Below are 16,832 nucleotides of genomic sequence, written 5' to 3'. Positions count from 1 at the left end.
GCATGCAGAGAAGTGATATAAAACAATATTTGCAGAAAATGTCATAACCAAGTGCAGAGTGACTGAAGTGGAAAGAGGATAAAGTTGGAGAAATTAAAGAAGGTATTACTATACTACTATCAGGGCATACTGGGTTTGTAGAAGCAAAAATGAAGAAAAATAAGAAAACAGAGAAGAGACATTCCAAAGGAAAAATCAATAGTGAATATCAAAGACTGAAGATGATTTACAGATTTTAAACCTGCATAATGGCTGTGCAGCTGAAACAAAAGAAAAATCTGAAGTATGATGAAAGAAGATACAAGTTTGGTTTACAGAGGAAACACTGAAAGAAAATAATAAAAGAACATTCATAAGTTAATATGTGCTGACAATCATTTTATGAAAAAATATCAAGTTTAAAAAATTCAAGTAAAACTGGAAAATTTTAACAATAAAGTTTTAAAACTCCTAATATATGGGTCACAATACACAATCTATGTCTTTAACAGTGTTAACACTTTATGTCAAAGCTCTGAATTGCTAAAACAGCAACCAGCAACACCTTACTAGGTGTTTATGAGTATTTTTAAAAAGTCATCTGTCCAGAATGTCCACTGTGAACTCCATTCACATTTTTAACAATCAGCCACAACAACAGGTTGAATAAAAAGCAAAATTAGATGCATCTTTTTGCTATGTATTTTTAACTACATACTGCCCCAACAGTAGTAAAAACATAACAGCAAAGCAAACTAGATCTTTACGCCCAGTTCTTAGATTTTTTTTTTCCTAATCCTTATGAAGTATTACTAACTCAACATGAGAGAAAAAAACCGTTAATACCTAAACATGACTTCCTAAATTGTAAAATGCACTTAATAGATGATCTCTTCCTCTGTACATTACACTCTGAGATGAGGAAAGTAACAATGAAATAAAGCAGAATGTGATTAAGTGCTATAATAACAGGTTCAAGTGCTATGGTGAAATACAAAGAAAGATGATCATATTTGATAGGAGAAAAGCAAATTTCATTGAAAAAGAAGTGCTTCAGATGGGCTTCAAAGTAGAATAGGAGTTTAAAAGATAAAGATGGAGAAAAGAATAGTCTAGTAATGAAGGGAACAGTGTAAGTAAAGATAACATGTCAGAAAACAGAGGTAGAATTTGGTTATAGTTGTATACAGAAGCAAAATTAGAGAGACATATATGTGAAGACTATTAGCATCAAGACTTACTTTAAATAGGAAGGTGAAATTAGAAAATGGAAAAATGTATTTAAAAGTACATGCTGCCTATTAAGTAATCAAATATCATGAAGAATTACTCCAAAAAAAACAATGTTTTCTGGGGGTAAAACTTCATTTTATATCTAGGTATAATTTCACTCTTTACAGTTTTCTGTATTTTAATACAAAAATTTAAGTGAGAAAAATCTAGATAGTAAGAAACTCAACAAATGTGTATGTAGCCTTATTAAAATGATTAAACATGATTCAGAAACAAACAGCTACAAACCTCTACCCATTTATAAGCTACTAAAAATTTAGCACTCTTATTTCTGTTTTATAGAACAGCAACCTTCACTAAATCTTACTTTATCTTTTGCATTTTTATAACTAGTCTCATCACAGTGATGATTTCAAAGCAGTTTGCAAACATTTTTCTCCACTCCATTTCAATCTATAAAACACATTAAAAAATTTTAATGTTTTTTTAATTAAACTTAGATCCTGCTACCTTTTCTAGCTATTAATACTATCCATAATTCTCCTGTCTTTCCTGTAAAACTGTCACTTCCCTTCTAGTCATCTTCATAACAGAAAAAACTTACTTTTTTACATTTTGAAATATTTTGTTCTTTCTCCCCACTTTTTTTCCTTCTTTTATCATTAACCTTAGAAACCCTTGAAGCAGTTAAAGTAATCGATGTTGGGGTATGCTGAAATGCAGTATATAATTCCACAGGAACCTCATCACCACTCTCAGTTGCACTGGTATCACCATCTTCCAAGGCAAAATAAAAATTATTGCATAAATAATATTTCTATTTCAAACAATAAAATAACATTCTACATAACAAACTATTATGTCTCTATCTTTCTGAAGAATAAAAGTTTTTCCCCCACTTCCTCACTCATAGTAAGACACATTTAAATGCAAATTACAAATATATTTCTTATACATTAATCTAGAAAGGATACAAAATCTGACAAGGTACTCAGATGGTGTGACCATGGGAAACAGACACCTACAAACATTGCCAGTGTCTGTCATTAAAACTTCTTTATGAAGGGGAATTAACTGAGCCATATCTAGCAAATTTCTATATACACTTACCCTTTTCACCCAGCAACCCCATATCTAGGGATCTATCCAAAGATAAAATGGGACACGTACAAAAAAAACAAAAAACACTATCTAAAAGGGTTTCACTGACCTTCCTATTTGTAATAACAAAAACAAGACAAAACAAAAATGCTAGAAACAATTTAAATATTCATCAAACAATTCAAAAAACTTATCATTATTCAAAACCACTTGTATTGGTGTCAACATGTTTTAAAAGCCGCAGTGAAAGTTTAGCATATGTTACACCTTTAAATCCTATTCCTAAAAATAAAATATATACTATTCCACGTGATCAACTAATGGATCACCATCTTTCTAAAGAACAAACATATTTTACTTCTTTAAACCAAAAGGTTATCTATGTGCACGAAAATATGATTTTAAATTTTAATTTTGTTTTCCATATATTCTAAACTAAATACTACTGTTCTATAAAATCTATAAAAAAGAATATTTAAAATGTATACCTGAGATAGTAAATTATACATATAACCAATGTTCATTAGCCAGGGGTTTATATCTGACTAAAAACACGCAGGGCACTTATTCTCTCAGTCATACTAAAGTTCATTTACTATAGATCCTTTTTACCTACCTGACATATTTTCCCTTTTCCGGCGTTGTAGTAGCACCGCCCTCTCTTTATCCAAACTCCTATAATTAAAATATTAACATATTTATCAAGCTTTCATAAACTTAGATACAAAGCAGATCTGTTTTAATGTGATAAAAACTTTATGATTTCTCTAGTATTCTTATTGAAAAATGAACAACATAAATTATGTGTACTATCACTTGCCTTGCAGTTTAGATTTGATTAGCATAATTAGCAGTAGATGCCAATTAACTGACTCTGTTGTGTTAAGAAAACAATTTTTTACTTAGAAAACCAGACTCCTCCGTCCTTGGGGATTCTCCAGGCAAGAATACTGGAGTGAGTTGCCATGCCCTCCCCCAAGGGATCTTCCCAATTCTGGGACTGAACCCAGGTCTCCGTTATTGCAGGCTGATTCTTTACCATCTGAGCCACCAGGGAAGCCCTACTTTTTCCCAAACTGAATATTTAAAAGCAGAAGTTTAGGGGGAAATGGTAATATAATTATTGCACTATTACTATCTGCCTAAATTATTTCCATTTTTGAAATGATAAACACTAAATAATTACTATTTGCCTAAATTATTTCCATTTTTGAAATGATAAACACTAAACATTTAACAACTAAAATATTTTATTAACCTGTTCCAGCCTCCACTCATGAACTAGAACATCCATAGTAATTGTTTTATTTGCCCCCCTCACCACCCTTGCAACGTTTTCCCTGTCTAAACTTATTAGTCTAAAGGTCAGATACCTAGATACAGTTATTTGGGAGAATAAGGGCTTTAGACTGAAGTACCTGCTACTCAGACTTGCCTTAATGTCTAGTAGGTCAAAACTATCCTAGCATTACTGATAACTCTAGTTATCACAGAATGACAGCCAGTTATTGCTGACGTGACTATCCTCATTAATGGTCAGTTTTTAACTAACTCTTACTGAATTCATCAGTAGATATTTACCTCATGATTAAAAATAAAAGAGTCTAATATGTTAAAAAAAAAAAAAAAAAAACTCTCTGGCAAAAGGCTGCTGCTGCTGCTGCTAAGTCACTTCAGTCGTGTCCGACTCTGTGTGACCCCAGAGACGGCAGCCCACCAGGCTCCCCCGTCCCTGGGATTCTCCAGGCAAGAACACTGGAGTGAGTTGCCATTTCCTTCTCCAATGCATGAAAGTGAAAAGTGAAAGTGAAGTCGCTCAGTCGTGTCCGACTCCTAGCGACCCCATGGACTGCAGCCCACCAGGCTCCTCCATGCATGGGACTCTCCAGGCAAGAGTACTAGAGTAGGGTGCCATTGCCTTCTCCTCTGGCAAAAGGCTAGTAACTATTAAAGGTGAAACAAAGTCACATAGAAAAACCTCACTCATAAGCAATGAAAAGTATCACAGTGAGATTACCATTTCTCATTTAGTTAAATCAGCAAAAATCCAAGTCTATCAAAAACTCTGTTGTGAGGCGGGGGAAAATAGGCACGCTTATCCATGACTGGTGGAGATTCAAAATTGAACAGTTCCTACTGGAGGGGAATTTGGTGGTATCAGACAAAATTTTACACATACACTTACCCTTTTACTGAACAATCTCACTTCTATTTGCAATTACAAAAGACTGGAAACAACTCAAAGGTCCACTCAAAGGGCTAAAGTATACAACATGTAAAAGATGGAGCATCTTGAGTTATAGGAAGAAGTTAATTTCTATATTATTAACATGAAGTGATCTTCAGAACAAATTTTTAAGACAAAAGACTACTGTGGCAAAAACTCTATGTGCCACTGCTTATCTAAGTAAGGAGGGGAATACAAATATACATGTTCATATCCGTACTTCCCTGGTGGCCCAGTGGGTAAAGAATCCGCCTACAATGCAACAGACCTGGGTTTGATCCCTGTGTCAGGAAGATCCCCTGGAGAAGGAAATGGCAACCCAATTCAGTATTCTTGCCTGGGAAATCCCATGGACAGAGGAGCCTGGTGGGCTACAGTCCATGAGATCACAAGAGTTGGACATGACTTAGTGACTAAACCACCACCATGTGCATATCTATTTCTAGTATAACAAAAATTGGAAGGAATAATTGATTTTTTTAAAAACTGTTACTTTCAAAGTCAAAGGAACAGGAATGATGGGACTACTTCTTACATAACTAAATAAGCATATGACTATACAAGTAAGATATAAAAAGTAATTCTTAAAAATAAAATTATTACTCATCCATTTCTCATAGGAAGTAAACTGATACAACTACTCTGCAAAATAATTTGACACTTTTTTGAAAAGTTATTTTTAATTGGAGGATATCTGTTTTACAATGTTGTGCTGGTTTCTGCTGCATGACAACGTGACAATTTCTTATAAAACTAAACATGCAACTGGGGTTTTGCAAGTGGCCCAGTGGTAAAGAACTCTCCCACAGTGAAGGAGATGGGGTTTCAGTCCCTGGGTTGGGAAGATCCCCTGGAGAAGGAAATAGCAATCCACTCCAGGGTTCTTGTCTGGGAAATCCCATGGACAAAGGAGCCTGATGGGATACAGTCCAGGGTCGTAAAAGAGCTGGACACGACTGAGCAACTAAACAACAACAGCAAACATGCAACTACCAAATGATCAAGCAACTGCACTCTTGGGCATATACCAGAGCAAGCAAACCTTAGGTTCACACCCCAACCTGTACACAAATGTTCACAGCAACTTTATTTGTAATAGCCAAAAAAGTGGAAATGACCCTAATGTCCTTCAGTGGGTGGTTAAACAAACTCTGGTACATATATACCATATAACACTAATCTGAAAAAGGAAAAAAAAAAACCACAAAATACTGATAACATGCCACAAATTAGCTGGTTTTCCAGGGAATTTTGCTCAGTTAAAAAAAAAAGCCAATCCCAAGAGGTCACATATTGTGTAATTTCATTTCTGTCTCTAAATGACAGAATTACTGGAATAGACTATAGATAGATTAGTGGTTGCCAAGGGTCAAATATCGGAGTGGAAAGAGGTGGATATGTCTAGAAAGGCAACATGAGGGATCTTCGTGATTGAAATTTTTTGTATCTTGACTATACCAATGTAGTATACTGCCTGTGATATTGTATTAACAGTTTTTCAAGATGTTACCACTGGGAGAAATTGAATAAAGGATGCAAAGGATCTCTGTATTATTTCACAAATGCATGTGAATCTACATTACTTGAAAAGGTTAACTTCTCAAAAATCAAAAATAAAACAACCAAAGCCTGAAGTGTGTAGTGTGTAAACAGTAAAATTCTTTCAAAAGAACTTAAACACAATAAATTAACTATACATCCCTATGGAAAATATCTAAAGGGGGAAAAAAGTTATAAACTTTTTATATAATCATATTGTTGGTGATAATGTTGGTACTGTTACTCTGAAACTGTTATATTCTTCTATGCGATTAAGCAGTTGAGAAAATTATGTGATACTCTAATTACACTACTGACTGCATTGTTGAAAACTAGCATAGAAGGAGACACAGATGGAATATAGAAACAGTAAGATGAAAACCTTGTACAGTTGACCCCTGAACAATGAGAGGGTTAGGGGTGCTAAAATGCAGCGTGTGTAGTTTTGTAGTACTTACTATTGAAAAAAATTCACACATAAGTGGGCATGCATAGTTCAAATCCATGCCGTTCAAGGGTCAACTGTATCCCTAAATTTAAATTGCAATTATCAATATAAGCACCTGTATTTTATCTTAAAAATAAACAGACAAAACTTATAGTAGACTAGCTTTGTCTACTAAAAAGACATAGGAACACTGAGAAGACCAGTAGGAAGGAACATTACTAGCTCTCAGATTCTGGTCTTGAAAACCTATTCTGAGCTTGGGGCACAGAAGTATAAATAAGCCTGAGATATCTTGTCATGCTGATAACTGCAATATGCTGATACTCAATATGTTTAAACCCCTGACTTCTTAAAATTCTTTTCATTATTCTAAAAACAGATAAACACTACAAATCAACAAGCATTTATCCTGCCATTCCTCAGTAAAATATAAAAGAACGGAACAGTTAATACGGGGAAGTTCTACAGAAACAGTCCAGCTAATAAGTGATAAGCAACAGAATTAACACATCACTTAATTTGCAACCAACCCCTAATAAATTAATAGATCTTAAAAATGACTATCTATGGGTCCCATTCATATATTACGTGTCACCTGATAGAATACAGTCTATGTCTATGTCTTACCCCCAAAAAAGGAGGGGGATCTAAATCTAATCACACACTATTTACAGAAATATAGAGAGAAAACTGTTAAATCATGAAAATGGAATTGGTAAACTCACCAGGATAAACAATTCATTCCCTTAAAGAAACAAACTGCAAAGGAGATTGAGGTTGGTGGGGTAAAGAGTATAGGTTTAGATTACTAGAGACTTAAAAGAGATGTATATCAACGATCAATACTTTAAGAAAGGCTGGGGCCTTTCCTGAGGGCTCAGTGGCTAAAGAATCTGCCTGCAATGCAGTAAAAACAGGAGACTTAGGTTCAATTCCTGGGTTGGGAAGATTTCCTGGAGAAAGAAATGGCAACTCACTCCAGTATCCTTGCCTGTAGAGTCCCATGGACAGAGGAGACTGGTGGGCTACAGTCCAATGGGTCACAAAGAGTCAGACACGACTAAGCACGAGCATGAATGGGGGCTTCCCTAGTGGTCCAGTGGTAAAGAATCCGCCTGCCAAGGCAGAGGACACAGGTTTGATCTCTGATCTGGGAAGAGCCTACAAGCTGCAGAGCAACGAACCCCATGTGCCACAACTATTCAGCCTGAGTTCCAGAGTCCTCACGCTGCAAGTACTGAGCTCATGTGCCACAACTACTGAAGCCCCGACGCCCTAGAGCCTGTGCTCCCAACAAAAGAAGCCTCCACACTGCAACTGAAGAGAAGCCTCTGCTCACCTCAACTAGAGAAAAGCCTATGCAGCAATGAAGACCCAGAATAGCCAAAAATAAATAAATAAATAATGTTTAAAAATAAAAAGTGATCATGGTATCTCCCCTGCCAGGTAAGTATAATATTTATTGTAAGTTTGTCTTTTTCACTTGCATCTCTTTTCTACCTTAATACAGTTTTAACTTATGAGGAATCTATATGTAGCTTGGAATTGAAATGACTTGAATACACACTAATTCCACTTTGATCTGACACCATGAAGTACTAATGAAGTCTCAGGTATTGCCTGTTTCTTAACCCTGAAGTTGAAACTCAATATCAAGAATTTGAAACAAATTAACTTGGGAAGGAATGTAAAGATAACATTGTCTGGTTTGGCCAGAGCATTATTAGTGTGTTAAATAGTAATAAAATTTTTTGATGTGCTGTTTCAGTTTTCAGTAGCGAATAGATGTGTTTATAGAAGATCTTAATAAAACTTGAGACTTATTTGAGTAAAAAAATAAATAAATAAAAATAAAAAGTGGTTAAATGTAGCAGATTTTGTTGCAAGTATACTAATCGTTTTGTGATTACAGATTTTTGTTAAGAATTCTTTTATCGATACATACTGAAATATATAAACAGAAATATATGTATACTTAAATATATATACGGATACATATGAATGGAATAATATAGTTGAGATTTGCATTAAAATACATGAAGGAGAAAAATTCACAGCAGTGTAAATGAAAAGATTATTGAGAACTTTTGAAGCAGGGTGGTAGAAACATGTGGGTTCCTTATACCAGTACTTTTATATAGGTTTGAAATGTCCATTTAAAAAGATTTTTTAAAAACACAGAAAAAGAAACGGCAAGAAAACACATTATTGCCAATAGGTGGAATAATAGTATAAGCCCTACAAAACTGTGTATTAGAAGGGAAGGCCATTGTAATAACTTTTTAACATAATGTGCAGTCCACTGAAAAAAGATGTCACTTAGAAAATGCACTAGGATTTTATGCATTATTAAAAACCCTAGATAGAAAATAAACCATGACACATTATCAATGGAAAGATTCTTCCTGATTTTAGGGATGTCAGAATGAAAACAAACAAAACCCCAAATCATAAAAATGAAGCCCATATTAACACAGTATCCACTAATTGCTTAATCTAGAATTCATATATAAACTTCTAGTAACTAAAGATTACCTCGGTAAAATTACTGGCAGTTTTACTACATGCACAACTTACCTAGGCTGACAACGTTCACAAAGATATGTATCAGGAATATGCTGCCTGTCAATCCCCATGCAGTCAATATGTTGCCAAACACTTTAAAAAGGAAGGGGGGAAAAAAAGCAGAACATACAAAATATTATTAAAATCATACTTAAATTAAGATTTGACATTCTATTTAACTATCACTTAATAAGTGCCTATTTTGAGTTTAGTAGTATAAAAGGTAATGTGAAGAATTCATAGAAATATGTCCTCGGGAAGATAAAACTTTGAGATGTAAAAGTAAGAGGACAAATATGGGATATCATCTACATGATACAAATTTCTAAAGCAAATATAATATTAAAATGTAAAAGGTACATATTTTATTACAAATCACAAGCTGCAGATATCCACACTATTTGGTATTAATGGGAAAAGCATCCTGGAGAATAATGGGACTTGAAGAGAACCTCACATGGGAAATTATGAAGACAGAAATGTCACATAGCAACATTTTCTCAAGTAGATGGATATAGAGAGCAACAGTCAGAGGCAGTTAATGTATTTGAAGAATGTTCGTTTTGAGAAACAGAGGGGAATAAAATTCAATTAGTAAAGTGTATTTACAGTATACAGAACCTGGAATGTCAAAGTGTGTGTAGCACTCCTCTAACTGGCAACAGGTAACAACCAGAGGTTGTTTTGATGGTATATAGTATTTAAAAAAATTTAAAAAACTGAAAGTATAAAAATCAACTAAAAGGCTTTTCCAACATTCCAGATCTAAGTTAAAGAACCGAAAGAACTAGAATGATGGCAGAGAAGATGAAGTTAAAGAATCCAAGAGTCATTCCATGAAGATAGAGACTAAATTTATTATGAACTCTATTTTTAAGAGTAATACATGGAGCAGCTTGAGGCAAACTTCTCAAGTTTGAGGCTATTTTATGGCCAAAACTTTAATTGGTCTATAGCTGATATATATGCCTGTTCTAAAAATAATCTTATTCCTTATACAGTAATGAGCTACTTTTAATATATATAATTTATACATAAAAGCTACTAAGTTAACTGCTATGATCTTGCTCTTTCTTAACTGAGGATGTTGGGACAAGAATTGGTAGAATGTAAAGATAACTGTCTATATATCAAAGATGATAGGGGAAAAAAGTTTAAAAGAAAAGCAAAGCACTTGATGAGAGTTAGGATAACAAATTATGTTAAATTTGGGGGGTAAGTAATTGTGTCATGGAGACAAGAGAAGAAATAAAACTAGGAAATGAATAAATATCAGAGCTCTAGTTGGCAAACTTGAAAAAGAGTATGGGCAGCAGGTACATGAAAATACATAGAGCCAATGTAAAACAAGAATAGAGGAAAAAAGATTAAGCCTGGTAGTATATATTATACTCCAGGTTAAGCAGTAGAAAAGTAGAATAACAAAAAATTCATAACAAATAGACCAGTTGCTAAAAAGCAAATACCTTGAATAATCCAATATATGTGAACTGGTCCTTCAAGAGTTTGTAGATAGGTATAAATCCTAAGAACTATTTCACTATTTTCTAATAGATATAATTATATATTATATATAGATCATTGCAATTAATCAAAAGAAAAACACTTTAGATTATGCATTAGAATAAAAATACTGTCAAATGGTATATAATTTATCACATAAGACAAAAATCAGCTATGAGATATTTTATATGATTGGTTAAAATATGAATTGAGAGTTGCTAAGTAATTAAAAAATAATGAGGAAAACAAGTTACCAGTGAAGTTATGTTCTTTGATTTTAAATTTACCTCCTGAATTAACTTACTGAGGTGATTGCTCATGGTAATAGTATGTACCATAAGTTTAGTTGTTAATTTGAAAAAGTATCACAATATAGTTTTATTATTAAAATTAACTCAAAGTATTAATATTACAACTTTCCATAAAAATAACATCAAATTTCACATTTCACTTAAGACTAATTTTCCCCATTTTTGGCAAAGGTAAATCACCTTTTTGAAATATAACCCTAACTGCATGTTTGTATCAATTACATCTCACTCCTAATCACCTAACTTAACAGATGGGAACAGATTACAAATAATGCAAAGTAATTTATATTTGGCTCAACAAGGCCAAATATTATACTCACATTCAAATATGAATACTATTTCAAATAAAATAATGAAGCTATGCCTTAAGGACCAGATCCAGGATATTCTGAAAACTATCAAACTTTCTTACCCCCTACAGTGCTTAAATACTGCTTAAATACTCTCTGCTTCCCAGCCTATGCAGGGGATGGACTCAGTAACTTTCAGGTTGAAATCCTACTATTCCCTCTCCATCCTCCCCAACTCCCTCCCACCAGAAAAAAAGATAAAGAAAGAAAACAAAACCCCACTTTCTGTCCCAATCACACCTTCTCTAGGGGAGGAGGCCTTTCTTGGTGGTTGAACCAGGGTTGGGGGAGGGGAGACTGTGGTTCTGGTTCAAGGAGACTCCAGAGTGCTGCAAGGTTCAAGTCAAAAGGAGGTGAGAGAGTCAGGTCAAACAAACATCAATCAAATGTATAATTCCCCCAAACTGGAAAATCACAGTTGACTATACAGCACAAATAATTCCAAAGGAAATACACAGGACTCAATTCTCCTCTCATTTGTATCTTGTCTACTTTATGTAGTGTATTACTATTGAATGAGTGAAAAGAGAGGTGTGATTCTGTATACAGTTTAGAACTGATTGCCTATTACTCAATTAACAAGGATTTCCAAAAAAACTCTTAAGATAGTTTTTTTTTTCTTTCTTTCTTTCTTTCCCATAGGGGCACTTTCTAGGAGCAAAACAGATTGCAATGATAGTAGCAGAAGGATCACTTTAAAAATTCATTTATCAGTTCCTTTCAAAGCAACTTTAATTATCTTTTCCAACATTAACAATCACAAACATTAGGAGCATTCAAGAAAACAAGCAAACAGCATGAAATATTTTACCTGCATTTGTCACAACAGATCATGTATCCATCATCATGTGTAAAACCACATATGCACCTGGTTACATCAGTACCATAACTTCCATCCTCAGATGTGCTGATTGTAGTAGCACTGGAAGTTTCATCAAAATTAGGAGTGGTAAAGATGCTTACTTCATTTTTGCTAATAAGAACTGATGGAGGAGGGGAAGCTGGAGGTGTTGGAGGAGGACGAGCACCATAATTATGGTCCTGGATAATTAAACACAAACACAGCACAATGTAATTTCAGTAACAGTATGATCTAAGCAACTTAAATAAAATTCAGTCTTTAACCTATTTGAGAGAGATGAGATTGGCCCATTTCTTCCTTAATATCTTTAAAATAGTGACTTGCTGAAACTAAATTTTAAACCATAATAAATGAAAATATCTACCTACAACCTTGGTCATCTTCACAATACAAGATGTGAGAATAGTGATGGTTAAAAAAAATAAACACAAAACCCTTAGAAAATAGAGGCCAAAGAATAACAAAAACAATTACAAAAGACATATTGTCACTAGACAGTATACAATAGGGATTTTTAAAGTTTGGGTATTTTTTATTCTGGTCCAAGTGGTAAAAATTTCTTTTTTTTTATATTTTATTTTGTTTTTTAACTTTACAATATTGTATTGTTTTTGCCATATATCAACATGCATTCGCCACAGATATACATGTGTTCCCCATCCTGAACCCTCCTCCCTCCCCGTACCATCCCTCTGGGTCGTCGCAGTGCACCAGCCCCAAGCATCCAGTATTGTGCGTTGAACCTGGACTGGCGACTCGTTTCATATATGATATTATACATGTTTCAATGCCATTCTCCCAAATCATCCCACCAGTCCAAAAGACTGTTCTAAAAATTTCTGATAATGGCAACTCGATAATACCACAAATGTGTTCAGTTCTGCAGCTGTTTCAGTCTATACTCTGCCTCTTACTAGCTATGCAACACTCGATAAGTTAACTTAGATAAGCTTTCATTTTCTCAGCTATTAAATGGGGATGAAAATTATACCTATGAGGTTGTTTTTGAAAATTAGATAATATATGTAAAAATACATATTAGTCAAGCTAATATATATATATATATATATCAAAAAATATATATATATGTCAAGCTCAGCACAGAGCTTGACATATAAGAGCTAAATCAGTGGTAACTATATAATTTATCATATAAATTACTATATAATTTAAAATCAACAGTAGATAGTATAATTCTACCTACAATCTTTTTATAGAGAAGGTAAAGAATTATAACACTTAACTAGTAAAAGCATAAAAAGCAAAATAATAATACTATAAAAATTTCTAAGGAATTCCTCTTATAGAATTTTAATCCCTTGAATAAATATAATTAGATCAATGACAAATTAAACTACAAATTATATACCTAATTGTTTAGATAGTATAAAAAGTCTGCATTTTAAATATTCAGTTTTAGGCATAACACCACATACATCAACTTTCAACTTTTAGATGTAAAAAATACAGATTTATATACAGATATAAAAAAACCTTCCAAAGAAATGTTTGACACTTACCGCATAGGGCAAACCAATGTAACTGTGTGAATGATGCGAGCTGCTGGTATATAACTGGTGGGGATAACTGTTGGATTTCTCAACTACCACAGGGCTAGCTTCTACGGATTCTGGTCTGGAAGGAAAAACATTGCATCAAAGAGAATTCCACTCAAACACTTACTATATTGGCTATACAAATAAAATGTCTTTAAAATGTCTAAAACATAGACACCCTGCAGATATGACATACCCTATCTAGAGTCCATGTTATAAAAAAAACTTTTAGTTAAGTACAATAAATGTCCCATCTTCAAACTCTGATATAGTTTCCCTATCACTGAAAAAATTACTAGACATTAAAAATCACTTAATGTACTCAGTGGCACTGGGGACACTATGCACAGGGGTGGACAAAAGTGGTAGAAATAATTTAAACAAGACTGAGGACATACTGAATCCACATGCATGGACCCCAATTTGAATGTGAAGTATACATTTCAATGTTCAAAGCTTTATGTGTGTGTTACTATGTCAAGATATAACAAAGTCTTGGAACTATCAGAAAAGCTAAGGAAAGGAAACCTTACAATGAACCAAGACTTGCTTATGAAAAAAAATGCAACCAGTAGCTGTGGTAGTGTCAGATTAGCAGTTCTGGCCTCATAATGACTAACTGATGATGAGCTCACCAACCACTGACAGTAACAACTCACCTACTATGGTTGACTTCTAAGTTCCCTGGTCTAGCATTTTATGTACATCACCTGCCCAGATTCTTCACTTGTATCAATCCTCCTGGAGCCCTCATCTGACAATTCCTATTGATCAATGTGGCAGTGAACCTACTTCTGAGGGCAATTCACACTGAAATTAATTTCTCCCTTGCACAAACACAACATGACTTATTTCCATGCCTTTATTCTTACCAAGCCACTGTTTGAGATGATTTTTTCAAAACCTTTATCAAACCTCTTAATCAAAACCTTTCCTTAGAATTTAATACTATTTGAATTCTTCATGGTTTAAGGCTGCTTAACGCAGTTACAATCTAACTGGTCAAATTTCTGTTGTCAACTACTTCTCTCCTCAACTCATCCCTTAAGCAAATTCTCAGTTTTGCTCTAAGTGACTATTACTTGGGATCCAGTGTGCTACAATCAGGAGAGAGAGAGAGACATAAACTAAGGTCAAGCAGTTCTGAAGGAGATTATAAAAGAAGAGTCTCCAAAATATTCTGAATCTTTAGAAAACCAGTACTCACCTAATAGCTATGCTGTGATGTTAAAAATTGACTTGTTTAATCTTTTAAAGAGAAATGTGTTTAATTCCAAAATTAATTCACGTTTACTGTACAAACTTTAAAAGAGACATAACAAGAAAGTGAAAGATCATGTCTTCATCCAAACCTGATAGACCCATGTTAAGATGCTTTGTATCCTCCTCTATATTTGTCTATCCATAAACACATCTCACCGTTTTTTAAAAATGAGAATATACAATATGTATTCACAATTTGGTGCTTCCCTGATGGCTTGTGTGTGCGCTCAGTTGCTTCAGTCATGTCCAACTGTTTGTGACCCTGTGGACTGTAGCCTGCCAGGCTCCTCTGTCTGTGGAATTCTTCAGGCAAGAAGACTGGAGCAGGTTGCCATGCCCTCCTCTCCAGGGGATCTTCCATACCCAGGGACTGAACCCACATTTCTTAAGTCTCCTACATTAGCAGGCAGGTTCTTTATGGCTAGCATCATCTCGGAAGAATTCACCTGCCAATGCGGTAGACCCGGGTTTTATCACTGGGTGGAGAAGATCCCCTGGAGAAGGAAATGGCAACCCACTCCAGTATTCTTGCCTGGAGAACTCCATGGACAGAGGAGCCTGGCCAACTACAGCCCATGGGGTCCCAAAGAGTCAGACACAACTTAGCGGTTAAACAACAACAAATTCACAATTTGCTTTTTCAACCTTCCAATGTTAACACATAGTGCTGTCTTATTTTTTATAACTGCTTATTTCATTATATGAATGTACTATAGTTTATTTAATAAACTCCCTACTGGATGTTTAAATTGTTCCTATTCTTCAGTGTTAAGGCATCATTGCAATTGTATACTGTTCTATATATAATTTTCTGTTTATATAATGGTATTTCTACAACATGGATTCCTTGAGGCAGACATACTGAACAAAAGGATAAAATTCACATAAAATGAATAGATAAACTGCTTTGATTACAATATAGATTCCTTTCAAATTATTTTAAAAATACACAGCAGGAGGACTTCCCTAGTAGTCCACTGGTTAAGAATCCACCTGGCAATACACGGGATACCAGTTTGATATCTGATCACAGAACTAAGATCCTATAGGCTCCAGAGCAACTAAACCTGACTGCCTCAACTACTGAACTCATGTGCTCTGGGCCCATGCATCACAACTAGAGAATCTGTGTGCCACAGTGAAAGAGCCAATGCAGCCAAGTAAATAAATACATATTTTCAAAAATACAGACTGCGACAGCAACCACGTCTGGTCGTGGGAAGGATGGCAAAGGCCTCGGCAAGGGGGGTGCTAAGCGCCATCGCAATTAAAAAAAATAAAAAATAAAAAAAATAAAAATACATAGAGGGAAAAAGTAGAGTTTTAGCAATTCCTGATTATTAGAGCAACATGTAAGAATTATGGCCATTATAGAAAGAATCACTTTTAGGGATTTAGAATGTGGCAAGAAATTTGTATTTTGGAGTAGATAATGGGTGTGAATTAAACAAGACTTTCAGCCCAAATACAGATAAACTCAAGCACGTAAACAAGCCACAAATCCTTTGCATAACCTCATGATTCAAATTAAAGCTATACAGTACTACTCACAATTGCTAAGACATGGAAACAACCTATATGTCCATTGACAGATGAAAGGGTAAAGAAGATGTGGCACATATTATACAATGGAATACAACTCAGCCATAAAAAAGAATGAAATAAACTATTCGCAATGACATGGATATAACTAGAGATTATCATACTAAGTGAAGTAAGTCAGACATAGAAAGACAAATAATGCATGGGGTCACTTATATGTGGAATTTAAAACATGGCACAAATAAACCTATCTGTAAAATAGAAGCAGACTCACAGACATAGACAACAGACTGGTTGTCAGAGGGGGAGGGAAAGAGAGAGGGATAGACTGGAAGTTTGAGGTTAGTAGATGC

At 34.4% G+C, this 16,832-nt stretch overlaps 1 protein-coding gene across 7 annotated transcripts in view; it reads right to left on the bottom strand.

Moving 5' to 3' along the window:
* KMT2E (lysine (K)-specific methyltransferase 2E) overlaps nt 1-16,832 on the bottom strand; it is a 91,514-nt gene that overhangs the window by 38,577 nt on the left and 36,105 nt on the right. For 5 of the 7 annotated variants that reach the window (XM_010841433.1, XM_010841434.1, XM_010841432.1 and 2 more), the window contains 5 exons: nt 13,639-13,753; nt 12,068-12,297; nt 9,105-9,185; nt 2,930-2,988; nt 1,817-1,989 (listed from right to left, as the gene is read on the bottom strand). In XM_010841433.1, the coding sequence (XP_010839735.1) occupies nt 1,817-1,989; nt 2,930-2,988; nt 9,105-9,185; nt 12,068-12,297; nt 13,639-13,753 (658 nt within the window). Of the gene's footprint in view, nt 1-1,816; nt 1,990-2,929; nt 2,989-9,104; nt 9,186-11,496; nt 12,298-13,638; nt 13,754-16,832 lie in introns of those variants that run through there. The other 2 variants (XM_010841438.1, XM_010841437.1) reach the window with 2 other exon arrangements.

Source organism: Bison bison, unplaced genomic scaffold, assembly GCF_000754665.1.
Source record: "Bison bison bison isolate TAMUID 2011002044 unplaced genomic scaffold, Bison_UMD1.0 scf7180017864162, whole genome shotgun sequence".
Lineage (NCBI taxonomy): Eukaryota > Metazoa > Chordata > Mammalia > Artiodactyla > Bovidae > Bison > Bison bison.
Note: the sequence above shows the minus strand (reverse complement) of the source record. Positions and strands in the feature narration are given on the sequence as shown.